Below are 21,044 nucleotides of genomic sequence, written 5' to 3' on the forward strand. Positions count from 1 at the left end.
GATATTCTGATAAACTTGCCATGTTAGAAATTTTATAGCAGGTAAAGAAGCAAATACCATTCCTCTAATTAATATCTCCACATCAAAGTGCATTTTCAAGGAGCTGGTCTCAAGCTGTAACATAAACTAACAACCCAATCTCATGTATATTTAATTGGGCATAAATTCTACTATTTTTGTCGGAACCTACTTCTACTTCCAATTACATACACATACACAGCAGACTGAACATTGAGAGATGGGGAAACAGGAAGCATGCTTAATATGATTTTATTATTATTATTATTATTATTATTATTATTATTCCCCATGCATCTTTGTAATATCTGAAGTGGTTGGACACACAAGTTTGCATCATAGGGAACTGGGAGACAGGAGAAATGTGGAAGATCCACTTCAGATGTTACAAAGATACAAGGAATTCTCCAAATTCAAAACATCTGAAGCCACTCTGAAGTCATAGAGGGAATAGAACCTGCATTTTAATTTTGTTTCTAACTGTGTAGTTGTGTCCACAAATATTTGCAGCTATACCAAAAGTTCCTATGTTGTTAATAATGAATTGTTTAAACAGCACTTTTACATGACAAAATGGAAGACTACCTCAAGCTTTGCTGCTTCCATAATAACCCTATGGGGTAGATTGCTACTACTCTGAGACACAGGCCTAAGGATTCAAACAACTGTGCAACTACCTCTGTATATTCAAAGGACTTCAGGCTTTCTTGAAAACAGTGTCCTGTGCTCCCCTCACCCTTGCAAACTAAGAAGAGCTTTAAATACAATTTATGATGTAACTTTGTGGGGGAAGCAGGCTGCCATTCAAAGGAAAAGAGTCAAAAATGTATCTGGGCATGACCAAAGCACATGCAAAGTAACCATAGTAATTTGACTGAAGCCACTTTGGGAATCTAAAGCAGCTTTTAAACCAGGCTTCCTATGTCAAAATCTAATTTTTAAAACAAGATTAGACAAATTCATGGAGAAAAAGGCTATCAGTGGCTACTAGCCATGATGGCTATGCTCTGCCTCCATAGGCGGAGGCACCATGCTTCCAAATACCAGTTGCTGGAAACCGCAGGAGAGAAGAGTTGCTGTTCCACTCAGATCCCATGGGCATCTGATTGGCCACTATGAGAACAGGATGCCACACTAGAGGATCCATTGGCCTGATCCAGCAGGGCTCTTCTTAGATTCTTAATTCAAGACTCCATCCACTGGAACAGACTTTTACACGACAATTTTTAAATTCTGCTGTTTTCCCCCTACATCAGATCTGTCTTCATATTCCTCCCATCTCTCCCCTGAGTAGTCTATAGAGATCAAATGTTCTGTGCGAGCAGTAGTGGCTACTGCACAGCAACAAGGCTTTCAGATGTAGACTGGAAAGTATTAAGAAGCAGTGGCCAGTGGGGCTCCCCACCACTGAATGACAAACTCAAGAGAGGGGAGCCCCAGAACCTTACCAAAGGACACAACAAGCGGAGGGAGGGAGTCATTCAAGTAGCATTCTGGAAATGCATCTGCATGGCTCTGTGTGAGTTGCTTCCTGGGTCAGCCACCTCCAGCAGACATCCATTGATGAGGATGTGGGCTTCTCCTCCCTCTGGGTTGTTTTGCCCCATCTCACTAGCTACCACTAGGATTACATTATCAGATAATAAATGATGATTTTGCTGTAACCAGAGATATAATATTATGCTTGTCAGTAAAACAGACAGCTCACACAGGTGTTGAAAGAACCAAGCCAAGTGTCTCTGTAATGCAATAAAAGTCTTCATTGTTCGCCCAAGTGAATGTATATGCTTGCAAGGAAGTTACAAGGCAGCAATTAACCTGTGTGCAAGGCATATAATTGTACATCCTTACAGCCAGATCCCACATTCATTCAGCCATGAAGGAACACTGCTAAGGCATTGAAGTCCTGCTGTATGAGGGTTGTTGATGCGGTGCCTGTGCACTTCACCAATACCTCCTATGGCATCCAGAAAAAATCTCCGTAAATGTCATCTGACAAAATCCAAAAAGCATTAGATACTGTTTGTTCTTCCTACTCAATTTGTTTGCATTGGCTCTGCCTTTGTATATTGAACATGTCCCCTTAAACATGCACACATTTCACTGCATGATAAGACTGGACAGCCACCTTTCCTTCTGTTATCAACAGAGGTGGTGCAAAGAGCTTCTCTCTGTAAGTGTGGCAGTGGCTGATGTGCATGCCTTTTTTCCATTGATGGGGGGAGGGGGAATAGCCATATTATTTTGTGTCCTGTCTCTTTTCTTGCTTTTTTAAATGCTGCAGCAGCCATTTTCTGTTTTGCCACACTTCCACTGCAGTCATTTTGTTTTATGTCACATCCCTCACAGCAGCCATTTTGTGACTGGTACCCAAGGCACTTTTTTTTGTGACTGGCAGCCAAGGCCCACTGGCCCCAAAAGGTTGGCAACTCTTGCAGTAAAGGTATCTGTTTCAAAATAAGCATAGAATAGAACACTGGACAAGATAAAATGGGGGCAGAAAGAAAGTGTCTGAGAAATTCTCCAGCTGTCTCTATTTCCATTTAAAGAGAAGAAAGGCTGGGAGCAGCCTTGATTAGAGGCAAGATGTCACACATTTATTTTCAAGGCAATTGTGCAGGGACCAGGTCATGGATGCCCACACCACACTCACAACGTCCTGCACACACAAGATCCATGCTTTTACACTGTTATTACCTGCTCCATCATCTGAGATTTATTCATTAACAACTGACTAGCAGGTGAAGCTGCACGGCAACACACCATTGTTACTTTGATGGGCAACTCTTTTAAAATATTTATTACATCCTTATGACTTTCTCCAAGCAGAGATATTCCATTTACCTGCCAACACAAGACAAAATATTAAACAGAAATAAAGAAAAAATAAACGCAGTAAAATGAACATCCCAAAATATGGTGCAACACAGCATCACAAAATATTGTGTCCTGCAAGAATTGCAGGCACAATACCAGAAGCAGAGAGCACAAATTCAAATGTCAGTTGGAAAGGAGTTCTGAAAGCCAATTTATTTGTACTATTATCACCATCCTTTGGGAACTTCTCATCCTCAAAATCGCATTGAATGAGATTGGTGCAAATCTTATGTATCTGCATAACTTCCATTCATATGAATCACGTTGTGCAGCAGAAGATGACTGTGCATTATGCCTCATTATGTATACATGCCTCTAGCCATTTTTCCTACAGGAACTTTACTATATAGTATATACATATATTAGAAATCATCAGCAGAATCTCCTTTAGGAAGGGAGCAGGAAGTAAAGCAGAGATTGTTTCATACTTCTAGTAATTCATCTCCACTGAATAGCTTGCCACATCGTCCAACAGGCCCTTCTGGCAAAACAGATCGGATGAAATGATGTCCCACTGTAGCTTCTAAGCTTATCCCCAATCCACTGCTTTCACTAAACTTGTTCACGTGAGCTACCTAGAAAGAAGTAAAAGAATGAGTCTTCCGAACACCAAGAAATTAAAATTGCACTCAGACCCATATACAAAGCAACAGTAGATTTAAATGCAATAACCCTAGCATTTTGCCAAAGATGCTCTACTTTCTATACTACAAGCTCACTTCTTTCAAACATCATCCAAGCTCATTGATTTCTCACATCAAAACAAGGTGGAATCACAATGTAAGCTGAAAGGGAGCAGCCAGCTGTAACATCCCATTCTCCTTTGCAAAGGGTAACAGATGCTGGTTGCTACAGCTGCCCCAGAGATAAAAGGTAGCCAGAGAAAGCTACAAATAAATGAAACAAATGCCAGAATCAAAGGAGCCACATCTCCCATTACACAATAAGTCATATTCCATGGGTGCCGCAGAAACAATGGATAACAAATACAGCACACCAAAACGGAAGCGTCTCCAATGCAATGTAAAAACCCCGGATTCCAGATTTGACATCAACACTGCACACTGCTATCACCCTCTGGGAGCAGTCAAGCATGCACAGGATGCACACCTGGTACTATAATCCTCTATGGTTTACTAATTCCCAGGTGGAGGAACAGCTGTACTAGTCAGTGACTGAGAGTTGTAGCTATGACCCTGTCCTTCAATTATACCTGAAATGCTGCTGACACCACCCTGGAGTGTCATGTGTGTTCAGGCAACAGCAGCAAACACACTCCTTGGACTATACAGAGCACAGAAATTGCTTTAAGCTCTAATACGTGCTACCCAGATAAGACAAGCAGTAATGTGCTCCTCAACCAGCCAGCGTTTCAGGAAGGGAACTTTTCCACCCCTACCTGGAGATGCCAAGGACTAAATCTGGGACCTTCTGCATGCAAAGTAGATTCTCTACCAATGAGCTATGGCACTTCTCCATATATATAAATGCTGCAAGGAACTCCAGCTCCTCACTATTTATTTGTTTGTTTGTTTTACAAAATTTATATTCCACCCTTCCTCCCAGGATGAGCCCAGGGAGCACACTACGTGTTCATGTGGTATAGATGCAGCAAAAGCCCCCACAAATACACGTATATACTAGACACAGTTTAGTGTAACTGCTGCATTCACATGATGAACTCACTGAATCTGTAAAGTGCCAAGCATTCCTAAAGAATGCAGCACTCTATTAACTGTTGTTCACCCAAAACCCTATTTATTTTCTTATTTGCCCTAAAGCTTATATATCATGGCATATTATGCTTCCTATTCTAAAAGACAAATGCAAAATTCTAAAGGGGGGGGGAGAAAACATTCGGTAAGGACAGTTTTTTCCCACTAAACAGCAAGGGAAAGCAAGAGTTTACCTACCACAACCTCATAATTTGCTCCCAAAATCATCTGCCATTTGTTCTGCAACGATATTTCTTCATCTGTGTAAGTTAGCTGACAACCTAAAAAATATAGTAGTATAGTAGTTAACAATAGTATAGTAGCATAGTAGTTAACAATAGAAAAATATGTCATTCTTAGCCTTATTTCTGATACAATAGACTGTGACAAAATTTGTGTCCCTCTGTATCTGCCACAGTTTATTTAAAACAAAACAAAAAAGAAAATGTCATTAATGCACACTGGTTATCCTGGCTGGATTTACTACTACAGAAAAAAAAATGAAAAATAGAAATTGCAGTATCAATGAAATGCTCACAATGTATTTTCTCAAATCAAAATACATTGTATTAAACAGCCTGAAGCTTTTTTATTTTGTTTTGTTCCAATTACTTCTTTTTAAGCCATCTGCATCAACTCTTCATGAGTTACAAGATGCACAGTTTACGGTGAGATACATTTTAGGAGAGTTCCTTAAATCTCATTTTGCATCACTTTTGTTTATATATTGGACACTAAACCAAATAGCCTTTTAGTACTTACCCTAGCTATTTAGTTCAGAATTGCATCATCTCAAAAATCAGTCTTTTATCCTGGGAATTCAGTTCAGAGTTGCATTATTGCAAGGATCTTTCATCTACTCTCTTTCAAAGAATGCTGTGCTCGTCTAGCTTTCTGAATAACTAGGTTTCTCTCTGGCTACCATCTAATGCACCTTATCATTTCTGTGAAAAAGAAATTACATGCACCTTCTGTCTTCCTGTGGCACAACTGTTGTCTAAAATACTCCTTTTATTCATCCACCATCATACTAAGTTCCTGTACTTTAAAACCGTAAGGTAAGCAGAATTTTCTAACCATAATGCCCTATATCAGTTTAAAATAAAATCTGGAATCTAAAAAATATAGCACAAAGCATTAATATATTTAGGACTTTTTTTCAAAGTTATGGAGCATAATAAAAGGGCTTTGTTTTTATTTTTAAAAATACAACTGCTTAGCATTTACACTGGATCAGCAGCATGCTGCTAGACACTGGTAAGTGACCAGTTTTACAAGATCTAAATCACCAAAGCAGTATCAATCCCAGATGTATTAATTGGTACAGAAGTTAATAGTTGTACAATTTCAGAAATTCCTTTTGTGATATAAATGTACTTTAGAATTGGCTTGCTGTTGAGTGATATAGCTATTAAAAGTACTCCTGCTTGCAAGAGGCATGTCTTAATATCCAAATGCTTGCAGAGAGACAGCAAATGTTCTCTATATGCATGAATGATTGAGGATTTTAGCCCTCAAAACTTTCAGAGGCTACTATTGAATTATGGTCCCTAGAGGGCAGTGGAAGAATGCAAGATGATAAATATAAGTACACTTCTGATAGATTTAGCCCATCAAAAAAAATTAAAAATAGATACACTCTTGAAGTGTAGAACTATAACATGAAGGTTTCTTAGAAAAGATAGCAGGAAAGTGAGTGATTGCTGAAAGAAATGTGTGTCAAGGCAGTAAACCTGAATGACTTAAGAGTTTACATCAAAGCTAAAAAAAGAAGTGCCAAACAAGTAGAAGGCCTGCACAATAAAAAAAAAGTAGAAAATGTTATACTTCAGTATGTCATGAACATGCAGCAAACTTTGCAAATGTGATAATTTTATAATTTAAATGAAACCAACATAGCTTGTAGCCCACCAGGCCAAATGTGGCCTACCCAGTATATATAGCAGCCCACCAAATGTTTGGTAACACATACACAACCATCCATCACCATTTTTGCAGTCCAAGGCCGACAGCAAAACCAAGATATTTGCAGAGTCTTTGGTGGGCCACTACACATGACTGGTGGGCTACATTCAAATTGGTGTGTCAGAAATTATGCATGCCTATTTTAAAAGCAAAGACATAAGCTGCTATGACCACCCACAGATATATGAATACTTTGTGGGTACAATATGACTCCATTAAAAATCAATAGGGAGTTTGCTGCTGGATTTTAAATTTATGCTTTCCAGACAATGTTTCAAAGGCTAAGCAATCATTTTATATAATTCAACATGACTTTAAGAGTAGAAAGCTGTTGCTAGTAGGAAATAACGTCGTAAAAAATATAGCACATCAACATGTTTTCAGCACATATTTAAGACTCAGAACAGATGCAATATGAAGTATTAATATGTGCTAGTAAACCTTTCTGCTAAGAAATGGTTAGCCACATAGGTTTGAAAAGAGACTATGTTAAAAGCTAAAGTGTGAAAGTCAATGTTTGAAGCTCAGACACTGGTAGAAAATATAAACAATGAACAAAAAAGCAAATAAAGACAACTGTTGCTATTGTTACAGAAAGTAATGTTAAAAATCAAGACTAGACGTTGCAGATATGAAAATAGAAAGTTGCAAAGAATAAAGTACAAAAAAGCAGAGAAGATTACATTTAAGATGTTGGTGTAAAGTGCAGACCCACATTAATATTCCAAGAGTTGTTCCTGTGAACAAAAGTTCTATGAAAATGTAATCTCTGGCGAATGTGATACATGCAATTCAAGGCCCACATAAAATAAATTTTAGAAATAGCTCCAGGGTTTTCCTTCCAAGATAGATTTGTGCATTATACCTCAGACACTACATTTGCACAGATTTGTATGGCAGAGGATGTGGAGAAAAAGTTAAGGCAAAAGCTTGGAGGTGCAAGCCAGTGTGTTTCCACGGGAGAAAAAAAATGCTACAAGTTATTAATTCGGACCTGATTGTTCTGGACTAATGTCTTCTCCAGTGTGAACCACACTGGTACTGCATGACAATAATGGAGACTCCTGCTCTCTTTCACAGCTTTCTGGAAAAGAAGAAGAATATTCTCAGCAGCTCTGTGCACACCATTGTTCTGTGATATGCAAATAAAGTGTTTTCCTGCTTTCATTTTCGTTATTCTGCTTATATGAGCTCCTGGTTCCCTACAGAACCAAATAAAGGATGTGTTTTTCAACTAAGCAATTGTGTATGGCATGGTGTATAACAATTAAAGTAGCTTTTAATTTAAAAATAACATTTGAAAAGTACCATTAATCTAATCAGTAGATTTTTCAGCCATAAAGCTTTTCAGATGTTAACAAGAAAAAAGGTATTCTATCAGAAAACACACCCCTTTGTTACAGGTTTAAGTAGAAATAACAGCTACCTTCTGGGTCTGTATGAACAACCATTAAAAATAACTCTACATTTAAAAAATTACCAAAGCACTGGAAAAAAACTATTCTTCCACCATTCCTTTAACCACTAGACTGTGCCATTAAATACTATGGAAGCATAAAACTGGTAAATACTCTTGCATCCTATACTCTATTTTATCCAAAGAGTGGAGGAAATGAGAGATTTATGTGGGAAAGGTTTCTTTATATACCCTGTGTGAATGATTCTATAATGGCCAGAATGAGAAGGATCCTTTCTAAAATAGCCCTGGTCATATTTTGAAATACAGGGATTCAGGTCCCAATCAGGAGATTAAAAAGACTGTGAGTATACATAACTGAAACAACTTGTCTAAAGGCTAGGATCTGACATTAAAACTGAGATGCTATTGGTGGGTGGTTTCACTGACCGGCTGAGTGATGTGTGTCCTGCTCTAGATGGAGTCACACTCCCTCTGAAGGATCGGGTTCGTAGTTTGGGGTTCTCCGGGATTCACTGCTGTTGTTTCAGGCGCAGGTGGCCTCAATGGCATGGAATGCCTTCCATCAGCTTAGGCTGGTGGCTCAACTGTGACCCTATCTGGCAGGGATAACCTGGCTACAGTAATCTGGTAACCTCAAGATTGGATTCCTGCAATGTGCTTTAAATGGGGCTGCCTTTGAAAATGGTTCGGAGGCTTCAATTAGTGCACAATGCAGCTGCCTGATTGTTGACAGGTTCAAGGCGAACAAGAATATAACACCTATCCTGTTCCAATTGCACTGGCTGCCTGTATGCTTCCAAGCCTAATTCAAAGTGCTGGTTTTGACCTATAAAGCTCTTTATGGCTCAGGGCTATGGGGCGGTATATATAAATGTAATAATAAATAAATAAATATCTTCTGGAACGCCTCTCCCAATATGAACCTACCTGGACCCTTAGATCTTCCTCTGAGGCCCTTCACCTGGTCTGCCCTCTGAGGGAGGCTTGGATGGTAATGACAAGGGAGAGGGCCTTTTCAGTTATGGCTCCCCACCTGTGAATATGCTCCCCACTGAGGTCCACCTGGTGCTTTCATTGCCATCTTTTCAGTGCCAGGTAAAGATGTATCTTTTCTCCCAGACATTTGATAGATTGAGATGATGTTTTGTGGCTGCGTGGGGGTGCTATTACCATTGTTCTGTTGTTGTTTATTGTTATGTTTTATATTTGTTTTTGTTTTAACATTGTGTAAGTCGCTTGGGGACCTTCAGGTATCAAGCAACTAATAAATCTACTAATAATAGTGTGTGTGTGTGTGTGTTCACACACGCATGCGTTAGGCTGCAATTCTATGCCCACTTACTTGGGAAAAAGTCTCACTGAACTAAATGAACCTTGCTGCTGAGTAGACACCTATAAGATTGCACTATTAATCTTTTTGTTAGATTGTTTGAAACATATATATCTTGCAAACTGTACGATCTATCAATAGATTCAATCTTAACGCAATAAAAATCACCACAAGGCTTGTCATCCCCCCTTCATGGTGAGCATGTCTTCTGACTCTGTCCAAACCTGATGAGTTGCAGCACACTGTAGAAATGATCAGGAATGGATTCTGGAGCTTATTAACTCTCGGGAATCATCTCATAGGGTTAAAGTCAGAAGAAAAAGTCACCACACAAAAGCTACAAGAAATCTTTACCTTGTGGTAAATTTATCATCAAAAATTAGAGCAATGTACTTTATTTTATTTAAAAGATTTCTTAACCACCCTTCACCAAAAGAATACACTTCACACAACATAGATATATGATTTAAAACCAAGAAATACACATAATAAAATACAAGATAAAATAAAAATCCAAAAAGCTAAGAACAAAATAAAACGCAATTCCAAAAATCTACATTTTAAAATTCCTTGCACTAAAAAGCTTGTGTTGTAAGTTCCAGCCATGCCTCCTTATGGAGAGAATTCCAAAGTCAGGATGCCACCACAGAAAAGGCACTCTCCTTTGTGGAAGCACAGTATACTTCTGCTAAAGAAGGAACTTGAAGCAGGGCTTCTCCAGAAGATCTTAAAATATGCTAGTGTCTTAATGCCTGAGAGTCTGATTATAGTCCAGCAATGTATATTCATGTAGCACCTTGTAGATTAAAGTGTTGATGTCACACTAATGCATTTTTCAGTCTTTCAGAATGAAACATACAGTTGCTTTAATGGTGACGTAGTGGAAAAGTGCTTAAACTTATGAAGCTGCATTGTATTGTCAGCCAATCAATCCATATCACCTACTATGACTGATAGCAGCTCTCCAAGATCACAGAAAATGCTATTTTCCATCCCTCTTATGAAAAAGAAATCACTATATATTCTAGGAATTAAACCCAAGAACTCATTGCAAAGACTGTGCTCTACCTCTGAGGTATGGTCCACCCCCAAAAGATTTCGCACTTTGAACATTAAGCATTATCTCTAATATTCTGTTACTCTTTCCAGATCTTTGCCTACTTTCTCAAACAAGGAGCTTCCTATTGACACTTACTTTGTTTCCGATCGTAAGGGAGAAAATCTTTATAAAAGCATTGGATGAGAAGACAAATTCCTTACACCCCTGTATGAATTAAAAATCATAAATAAAATGCAGACTCTGAAGGTGAATTTAATCCATTTTCCCAGTTTTATATGCCAAAGAAAGAGAAACAAAATACAAATTTTCTGAAGCAAAGCCATTCTTAATTACCTTTGCTTGTGCCAACATCCATCGTTTGGAAAATTAATTCCTTTTCTACAGCACCACTGAAGTCCTCAAGGGGTTGAATGTGATTTTCCTGCTTATGGCCTCTTCTGACCAATGTGAGTCCAACTATTTGGCCAGTATGCCGCAGAACCTCCACTGCTTGCTGGTTGGTAAAACCATGAAGGTTTGTTCCATCCACCTGAAGGATTAAACACGTGTTAATTTCCAGCAGGCCACTATGAAGAGGGAAAATATGCAAGAAGTGTGTCATTCAAAATGAGCCAAATCACATTTTAGCCATGCAAGATGTAAGCTCTTATTTTGGTCTCCAGCTACTTTTATCTTTTGCTTTGCAGTCTCTGAATATATTCATCCCAGGAAACCACATTCAGATTTATTCATCTTTCACTGTTTATATTTATAAGAAGCCCCTAAGAGAAAAAGGCTGAGTTTATGTAAATATTTTATATCATAATCAGACTATCACTTCCATTTTGGGTTACTATGGTCTGGTATTATAAGTGCTGATGTGCCAATCCAACTACAGCAGTTCAACACATTCATGTTATTAGTGACAACTGCAATGATCAAATGAAAGATACAGGAAAAACTATAGAGGGAGAATAGAGCAATTGTATTTTTTCTAAATGCAGGTACAGCCAGTGCTTTTTTTTTTTTATGAGGGGCCGGTACTCATACCTTGATAAAAGTGCTATAGGTGCCAGCACAAGATGGTTCCAATAGGTAGCAAAAAAAAAGAGGTGGTGGTCATACTGGTGAGCATAGTCACAAAGCACTGGGTACAGCTATTGCTAACGATTGCATTAGTAAACATGTTTGCAAGTGCAGATCAGTAATTAGCAGGCATGCAAAATCCTGTGTTTGGAGCAGACAGCTGCATCTGATGATGGAGCTACTACAAACAGACCCACATGAACAATCCATTCCATTTCTTATGATGCAGTCTGTTGAAGGCAGCTTCAAATACTGCAGCATGTGCTCAGTCTTCTGTTGGGCACATGTCTCCACACACTGTGGTGTAGCTGGCCCAATCCTATCTGCTGGCTAATCAGTGTTTAGGATAAGGTACATTTTCTGTTAGACAAAATGCATGTAAAATTCTGGGGGGAAACACCACAAACCACCCAACCAACCAATCAATTTTGGACAACTGTACCACTGTCCAAAATTTTTTAAGAGTTGACAACAAATATAAATATCCAATAAAGCCACTCCTCCATGATTACTTACTGCTATAATTTGGTCTCCAACATGGATTCTACCATCGTGTTCAACTGCACTGCCTTTTGTGATACTCTTAACAAAAATACCAGAAGGTTCTGTAATTTAAAAGTAAAAAGTCATGTGATTAAAACTTTATTTGAACTACTGCTGTATCAGCACCTATGACCTCAGTCCTTAATCCCAAACACTGCACACCAACATACTGCTGTTCCCTATCACACCAAAACACATCCAAGGGTTGTAGTCAATGTAGCACTGAAGTGAGCATGCCTTCAGCACAAGGATTTTTTCTTCCACAATGGCACATTCTCCCCCTCTCTTCCCTCCACATGCCCACTAAATCTGTTCTGGAGATTCCCCCAACACTCTGGAGCAGATATGGGGACAGCATGGGGTGCCGGGGGCGGGGAAGAATTCCCATTTAGTTGAATACCACTCCAAGCTCTTAACTTTCAGTACTACAACATAAGCCCACAGAGTATCACTGAAGCTACTTTTCTATGAAGGAGATAAACTTAAATTTTAATACATAGATGCATACAAGGAGGTGGCTCTAACTAATCAGTGGCTTCTTTGAACATGCATGTTCAGTACCTTACATCAGTGTATGCATTTTTTAAAAAATGTATGTCTGCTTCATACATTTCATTTTTAGTATGTTTCCATGCTATAAATGCAACAAGTGGACCAAATCTAAGTCCACTAATTAAACAAGACATTATTTGAACTTTCAAAGAAGCAGAGGTTTCAGCACGCCTTCATTCTATACAAAGTAAATGCATTCAATGAATTCAAGCTATTCCAATCTGGGGAAAACCATCAAAAAAATAAAATCTGAATCTCAAAACTAAAAATGATTCATAACTAATTTTCTGCAGAAAGATTACTCCACATACTGAATTCTTCTGTATTTTTAAATTTGTATTTAGTGGTAGGTAAAGGAAAAGTGGATAGAATGCTAAGCACCAGAGCTGAGGTTTCTGGTCTCCTTGGATGCTTGCAATGTTCTGCCCACCTCCCCCTTCAGCTACTGCTATTTTTAGTGGTAGCTGAAGATGGCCTTTTTGCAGTCCGGTTTGGCCTGCCACAGAGGAGCCTGCAAAACTGGTCCAGATGGCCAGGTGGGTCAGATTCAGCTCATGGGTCACCAGTTCCCCACCCCAGTCTACACTGAATGACAGTAACCCTCCGAGGTTTCGGAGAAGAGCCTTTTCCAGCCATACCTGGAGATACCAGGGATTGAACCTAAGACCTTTGTGTGCAAAACATGTTGTTTACCATTAGGCTAAAGGCCTTCACAGATCTGGTCTTAACATTACCTGAGGTTTTGTCTCCAATGTAGCCAGCAATAGTTATTCCTAAACCTTGGATGTTTTTTGTAAGTTCCACATGAAATGTATTTCCATCTGTATCATTTTCAACATGCATCTCTTCAACTCTCTTAGAAAAAAAGAAATGCAACAATGTTCCATGAAGACAATCTTTTCAGGGACAAAAGCTGTGATACTTCTTTTCCAAGCCCTAACATTCAGGTGCCCAAGAGGCAAATAAAAAGCATTATTTGTTAACATGAGACTGGGACGTTAGTTGCACAGATGTCAACCACTTGACAGAACTACTGAAGCTTTGACAAAATTAGCAATACTTATCCACAACATACTTAGCATAGGATTGCCCTGCTCCTCGATACAGTTCAGCTACGATTCAGCTATGTTGATATACTATTCTGATCTATTCATTATTAAGTATTCTGTATATGTTTCATTGCTGATCTGATGTTGTTCACCACCAATATGTGTGTGTGTATCTCTATGTTGTTGTTATGTGCCTTCAAATCGATTACGACTTATGGCGACCCTATGAATCAGTGACCTCCAAGAGCATCTCTCATGAACCACCCTGTTCAGATCTTTTAAGTTCAGGTCTGTAGCTTCCTTTATGGAATCAATCCATCTCTTGTTTGGACTTCCTCTTTTTATACTCTCTTCTGTTCTTCCAAGCATTGTTGTCTTTCCTAGTGAATCAGGTCTTCTCATTATGTGTCCAAAGTATGATATATCAAACAGATGGAAAGCTTTTTAATCTGTAAGGTAATGTCAACCTCTGTCGTAGAACTTCAATATGCCGATGATAATGTAGTCTCTGCACATTCAAAGAAAAATCTTCAAACTATCCTAAATAACTTTGCAGAAGCATATGGAAAGCTTGGGCTCTCTTAATATTAAAAAAACCAAAGTGCTTCATCAACAGGTGCAAAACAGCCCCTCTGTAGCACCATCAATCCAGCTGGAGAATGTTGATCACTTCCCCTATCTTGGCAGCCATCTCTCTGTAAAAGCTGACATTGATGCTGAAATTCAACGTCGTCTGAGCTCTGCGAGTGCTGCATTCTCCTGAATGAAGAGTAGAGTGTTCGAGGATCGGGATATTCGCAGAGAGACCAAAATGCTTATTTACAAAGCCATTGTACTACCGACCTTACTGTATGCCTTTGAAACATGGACCATTTATAAACACCACTCCCAACTTCTTGAAAGATTCCACCAACGCTGCCTCCGGAAAATTCTGCAAATTACTCGGGAAGACAGACAGACTAATGTTAGTGTTTTGGAAGAAGCAAACACTACGAGTGTTGAAACAATGATCCTTCAACATCAACTTCGCTGAACTGGCCTTCTTGTTCAAATGCCTGATCACCGTCTTCCAAAGCAGCTACTTTACTCCCAACTTAAGGATGGAAAATGGAATATCGGTGGACAGCAAAAGAGGTTTAAAGATGTTTTCAAAGCGAATCTAAAAAAATGTAACATGAACATTAAGAACTGGGAAGTCTTGGCCCATGAACATCGCAAATGGAGGTCAGCTATTATCAAAGGTGCTGTGGACTTTGAAGAAGCACGAATACAGGGCGAACGAGACAAACAAGCTAAGCGGAAGGCACATCAAAAAAATCCTCATTGTGACCATCTTCCATCTGGAAACCTATGTCATCACTGTGGGAGGCTGTGTGGATCCAGAATTGGCCTCCACAGTCACTTATGGATCCACTGTTAAAGACCTTATCTTGGAAGACAATCTTACTCGGCCCCGAGTGATCGCCAATGAATGAATGGATGGATGGATGAACCTCAGTTTCATCATTTTAGCTTCTAGTGACAGTTCCGGTTTAATTTGTTTTAACACCAATTATTTGTCTTTTTCAGAGTCCATGGTATGCACAGCTCTCCTTCAACACCACATTTCAAATGAGTGGATTTTTCTCTTATCCACTTTTTTCACTGTCTAACTTTCACACCCATACATAGAGATCAGAAGTACCATGGTCTGAATGTTCCTGACTTTGGTGTGCAGTGATACATCATTGCATTTGAGGACCTTTTCTAGTTCTCTCATAGCTGTCCTCCCAAGTCCTAGCCTTCTTTTTTTGTACACTATTGTCTCCATTTTGGTTAATGACTGTGCCAAGATATAATCCTAGACAAGTTCAATGTCCTCATTGTCAACATTAAAGTTACATAGATCTTCTGTTGTCATTACTTTAGTCTTTTTGACATTCAGTTGTAGTCCTGCTTTTGTGCTTTCCACTTTAACTTTCATCAGCATTCATTTCAAATCATTACTGGTTTCTGCTAATAGTATGGTATCGTCTGCATATCTTAAATTATTGATATTTCTCCCTACAATTTTCACACCTCCTTCATCTTGGTCCAATCCCGGCTTCCGTATGTTATGTTCTGCGTACAGATTAAACAAATAGGGTGATAAAATACACCCGTCTCACACCCTTTCCGAATGGGAACCAATCAGTTTCTCCATATTCTGTCCTTGCAGTAGCCTCTTGTACAGAGTATAGGGTGCACTTCAGGACAATCAGTTGCTGTGGCACCCCCATTTCTTTTAAAGCATTCCATAGATTTTCATGATCTACACAGTCAAAGGCTTCGCTGTAATCTATAAAGCACAGGGTGATTTTTTCTGAAATTCTTTGCTCCATTCCATTATCCAAAATATGTATGCATTATCTCTGGTGCCTCTCCCCTTTCTAAATTGAGCTTGGACGTCTGGCATTTCTCACTCCATATATGGTAAGAGTCTTTGTTGTAGAATCTTGAGTATAACTTTACTTGCATGTGATATTAAGGTAATAGTGCGATAATTGCTGACTGAGGGGGGAAACCCGACAGGAGCTGAGGAAGGTCCGGTTTGGAATAAACCTCCCCCCTGGGATAAAAACCAAAGAAATGATGAAATTTTAAAAGGGGTAGGCCTAGAAGTAGGCATTGTGAGAGCAGGGGCACAGGATATAAATTCAGAAGGGCAAAATTACCACAGGCCAAACCACAAGCACCAAAGACACTTGAAGAGAGGCACTGCTTACAAGTGCCTGTACGCTAATGCTAGGAGCCTCCGAACCAAGATGGGAGAACTGGAGTACTTGGTCTTAGAGGAGAGCATTGATACAGTGAGCATAACAGAGACCTGGTGGAATGGAGAAAACCAGTGGGATACGGTTATCCCTGGATATAAACTATATCAGAAGGACAGGGAAGGACGTATTGGTGGAGGAGTCGCTCTATACGTGAAAGAAGGCATTGAATCCAGCAAGCTCGAAACCCCAAAAGAGGCAGACTCCTCCACAGAATCGTTGTGGGTGGTGATACCATGCCCCAGGAGGGATTTAATACTGGGAACGATCTATCGTCCCCCTGATCAAAATGCTCAGGGAGACCTGGAGATGAGATATGAAATTGAGGAAGCATCCAAACTAGGAAACGTGGTAGTAATGGGTGACTTCAACTACCCAGACATAGACTGGCCGCATATGTGTTCCAGTCATGACAAAGAAGCAAGATTTCTAGATATTCTAAATGACTATTCCCTAGACCAGTTGGTCATGGAACCGACCAGAGGGACGGCAACCCTGGACTTAATCCTCAGTGGGGACCGGGACCTGGTGCGAGATGTAAGTGTTGTTGAACCGATTGGGAGCAGTGACCACAGTGCTATTAAATTAAACATACATGTAAATGGCCAATTGCCAAGAAAATCCAACACGGTCACATTTGACTTCAAAAGAGGAAACTTCACAAAAATGAGGGGATTGGTCAAAAGGAAGCTGAAAAACAAAGTCCAGAGGGTCACATCACTCGAAAATGCTTGGAAGTTGTTTAAAAACACTATATTAGAAGCTCAACTGGAGTGCATACCGCAGATCAGAAAAGGTACCGCCAGGGCCAAGAAGATGCCACCATGGTTAACGAGCAAAGTCAAGGAAGCTCTTAGAGGCAAAAAGTCTTCCTTCAGAAAATGGAAGTCTTGTCCGAATGAAGAAAATAAAAAAGAACACAAACTCTGGCAAAAGAAATGCAAGAAGACAATAAGGGATGCTAAAAAAGAATTTGAGGAGCACATTGTTAAGAACATAAAAACTAACAACAAAAAATTCTATAAAAACATTCAAAGCAGGAGACCATCTAGGGAGGCGATTGGACCCTTGGATGATAAGGGAGTCAAAGGTGTACTAAAGAACGATAAGGAGATTGCAGAGAAGCTAAATGAATTCTTTGCATCTGTCTTCACAGTGGAAGATATAGGGCAGATCCCTGAACCTGAACTAACATTTGCAGGTAGGGATTCTGAGGAACTGAGACAAATAGTGGTAACGAGAGAGGAAGTTCTAAGCTTAATGGACAATATAAAAACTGACAAATCACCGGGCCCGGATGGCATCCACCTGAGAGTTCTCAAAGAACTCAAATGTGAAATTGCTGATCTGCTAACTAAAATATGTAACTTGTCCCTCGGGTCCTCCTCTGTGCCTGAGGACTGGAAAGTGGCAAATGTAATGCCAATATTCAAAAAGGGATCCAGAGGGGATCCCGGAATTTACAGGCCAGTTAGCTTAACTTCTGTCCCTGGAAAACTGGTAGCAAGTATTATTAAAGCTAGATTAACTAAGCACATAGAAGAACAAGCCTTGTTGAAGCAGAGCCAACAAGGCTTCCGCAAGGGAAAGTCCTGTCTCAGTAACCTATTAGAATTCTTTGAGAGTGTCAACAAGCATATAGATAGAGGTGATCCAGTGGACATAGTGTACTTAGACTTTCAAAAAGTATTTGACAAGGTACCTCACCAAAGACTTCTGAGGAAGCTTAGCAGTCATGGAATAAGAGGAGAGGTCCTCTTGTGGATAAGGAATTGGTTAAGAAGCAGAAAGCAGAGAGTAGGAATAAACGGACAGTTCTCCCAATGGAGGGCTGTAGAAAGTGGAGTCCCTCAAGGATCGGTATTGGGACCTGTACTTTTCAACTTGTTCATTAATGACCTAGAATTAGGAGTGAGCAGTGAAGTGGCCAAGTTTGCTGATGACACTAAATTGTTCAGGGTTGTTAAAACAAAAAGGGATTGCGAAGAGCTCCAAAAAGACCTCTCCAAACTGAGTGAATGGGCGGAAAAATGGCAAATGCAATTCAATATAAACAAGCATATCGGAGCAAAAAAATCTGAATTTCACATATACGCTCATGGGGTCTGAACTGGCGGTGACCGACCAGGAGAGAGACCTTGGGGTTGTAGTGGACAGCACGATGAAAATGTCGACCCAGTGTGCGGCAGCTGTGAAAAAGGCAAATTCCATGCTAGCGATAATTAGGAAAGGTATTGAAAATAAAACAGCCGATATCATAATGCCGTTGTATAAATCTATGGAGTGGCCGCATTTGGAATACTGTGTACAGTTCTGGTCGCTTCATCTCAAAATGGATATTATAGAGTTGGAAAAAGTTCAGAAGAGGGCAACCAGAATGATCAAGGGAATGCAGCGACTCCCTTACGAGGAAAAGTTGCAGCATTTGGGGCTTTTTAGTTTAGAGAAAAGGCGGGTCAGAGTAGACATGATAGAATTGTATAAAATTATGCATGGCATTGAGAAAGTGGATAGAGAAAAGTTCTTCTCCCTCTCTCATAATACTAGAACTCGTGGACATTCAAAGAAGCTGAATGTTGGAAGATTCAGGACAGACAAAAGGAAGTACTTCTTTACTCAGCGCATAGTTAAACTATGGAATTTGCTCCCACAAGATGCAGTAATGGCCACCAGCTTGGATGGCTTTAAAAGAAGATTAGACAAATTCATGGAGGACAGGGCTATCAATGGCTACTAGCCATGATGGCTGTGCTGTGCCACCCTAGTCAGAGGCAGCATGCTTCTGAAAACCAGTTGCCGGAAGCCTCAGGAGGGGAGAGTGTTCTTGCACTCGGGTCCTGCTTGCGGGCTTCCCCCAGGCACCTGGTTCGCCACTGTGAGAACAGGATGCTGGACTAGATGGGCCACTGGCCTGATCCAGCAGGTTCTTTTTATGTTCTTATGTACTACATTCCCTGGGATCCCCTTTCTTTGGAATTGGGATATATATTGAATGCTTCCAGTCTGTGGGCCATTGTTTAGTTTTCCATATTTCTTGACATATTTTTGTCAAAATCTGGACAGATTCAGTCTCAGTAGCTTGTAGCAACTCTATTGGTATGCCATCTGTTCCTGGTGATTTGTTTCTTCCAAGTATTTTAAGAGCAGCTTTTACCTCACATTCTAAAATTTCTGGTTCTTCCTCCATGAATGAATCCGTCATCCTTGCATCTCTTTTATAGAGTTCTTCAGTGTATTGCTTTCATCTTCCTTTTATTTCATCTCGATCAGTCAATGTGTTCCCCTGTTGATTATTCAACATTCCTATTCATGGTTTAAATTTCCCTTTAATTTCTCTAATCTTTTGGAATACGGCTCTTGTTCTACCCTTTTTGTTGTTCTCTTCTATTTCTATACAATAGCTATTGTAATAGTTTTCTTTGTCTCTACATACTAGTCGCTGTATTGTCGCATTTAGGGTTCTGACCGTGTTTCTATCTCCTTTTGCTTTTGCTTTCCTTCTCTCTTTAACCATTTTAAGAGTTTCTTCAGTCATCCATCCATTGAGGCCTTTCTCTCTTTCTAACTAGAAGTATTGTCTTTTTGCATTCTTCCCTGATAATGTCTCTGACTTCATAGTTCTTCTGGTTCGCTGTCAACTAAGTTTAAGGCTCAAATCTTATTTGATCTTTATATCCTTCTGGAATGTTATTTAAATTGTATTTTGGCATTATGATTGTTTTGTTCTTCGTCTTTAGCTTTACTCTGATTTTCAATATTACCAATTCATTATCTGTACCGCAGTCTGCTCCTGGTTTTGTTTTTGTAGAAATGGACCATTGGTCTCACCTGAAGGGTGATTTTCATATGAGGACGGCCATCACTGCGGGGTTTGTAGCTCCACCTATCGTGCGAAGGCAAGAATGTTTTTGAAGTTAAGACTAGGGGCGTCAAGCCCCTCCCACTCTCCAGTTCATTCGCAGCGAGTCTATAGAGAAAAATCTAAAAATACAAGGACAGGGCCAACAGGCCTGCCAGCAGGAAAATAACATGCCTAATAACATGACTCCAACATAGCGATATAACAGAACTAGTAGTCTTGACTTCACTAGTAACTTTAAATACAATAGCGTAACAGTAATATATAACATCTTAGTAAAATATCTATACATCCTCCAACTGGGAGGGTCGTGATGGCCGTCATATGAAAATCACCCTTCAGGTGAGACCAATGGTCCATTTTCCATATGAGGCCGGCCATCACTGCGGGATGTACCAAAGCAACCCATAAGAGGGAGGGACCACCCACATGCTAATCATCATTAAGAACCTGTTGCAACACTCGTCTGCCAAAAGAGGCATCGGCAGAGGCATAACGATCTATTTTATAATGCCTGATAAACAAGTGAGGGGTAGACCAAACAGCAGCCCTGCAGATATCAGCAACAGGAGCGTTGGTAGCAAAAGCAGCCGTAGTGGCCGCTGACCTAGTTGAATGAGCCGTTATACTAGCTGGAACTGGAAGTTTAAGGGACTCATATGCTAAGGTAATACATGCCCTTAGCCAGCGAGATAAGGTAGAATTGGCTACTTTATGCCCCATAGACCTTGGATGAAAGGATACAAACAGAGACTCTGTTCGTCGAATCTCTTGGGTCCTAGACATGTAGGTCTTGAGA

The 21,044-nt window shown here is 39.8% G+C and overlaps 1 protein-coding gene across 33 annotated transcripts in view; it reads right to left on the reverse strand.

The window, feature by feature from the left end:
* The window catches only part of MPDZ (multiple PDZ domain crumbs cell polarity complex component), a 179,347-nt gene that overhangs the window by 100,254 nt on the left and 58,049 nt on the right, over positions 1 to 21,044 (reverse strand). For all 33 annotated transcript variants that reach the window (XM_061629886.1, XM_061629896.1, XM_061629870.1 and 30 more), the window contains 7 exons: positions 13,280 to 13,400; positions 11,967 to 12,055; positions 10,719 to 10,914; positions 7,570 to 7,659; positions 4,805 to 4,891; positions 3,324 to 3,466; positions 2,716 to 2,862 (listed from right to left, as the gene is read on the reverse strand). In XM_061629886.1, coding sequence (XP_061485870.1) covers positions 2,716 to 2,862; positions 3,324 to 3,466; positions 4,805 to 4,891; positions 7,570 to 7,659; positions 10,719 to 10,914; positions 11,967 to 12,055; positions 13,280 to 13,400 — 873 coding nt within the window. The remainder of the gene's footprint in view (positions 1 to 2,715; positions 2,863 to 3,323; positions 3,467 to 4,804; positions 4,892 to 7,569; positions 7,660 to 10,718; positions 10,915 to 11,966; positions 12,056 to 13,279; positions 13,401 to 21,044) is intronic.

The sequence above is a fragment of the Rhineura floridana genome, chromosome 1 (assembly GCF_030035675.1).
Source record: "Rhineura floridana isolate rRhiFlo1 chromosome 1, rRhiFlo1.hap2, whole genome shotgun sequence".
In the NCBI taxonomy this organism is placed as follows: domain Eukaryota; kingdom Metazoa; phylum Chordata; class Lepidosauria; order Squamata; family Rhineuridae; genus Rhineura; species Rhineura floridana.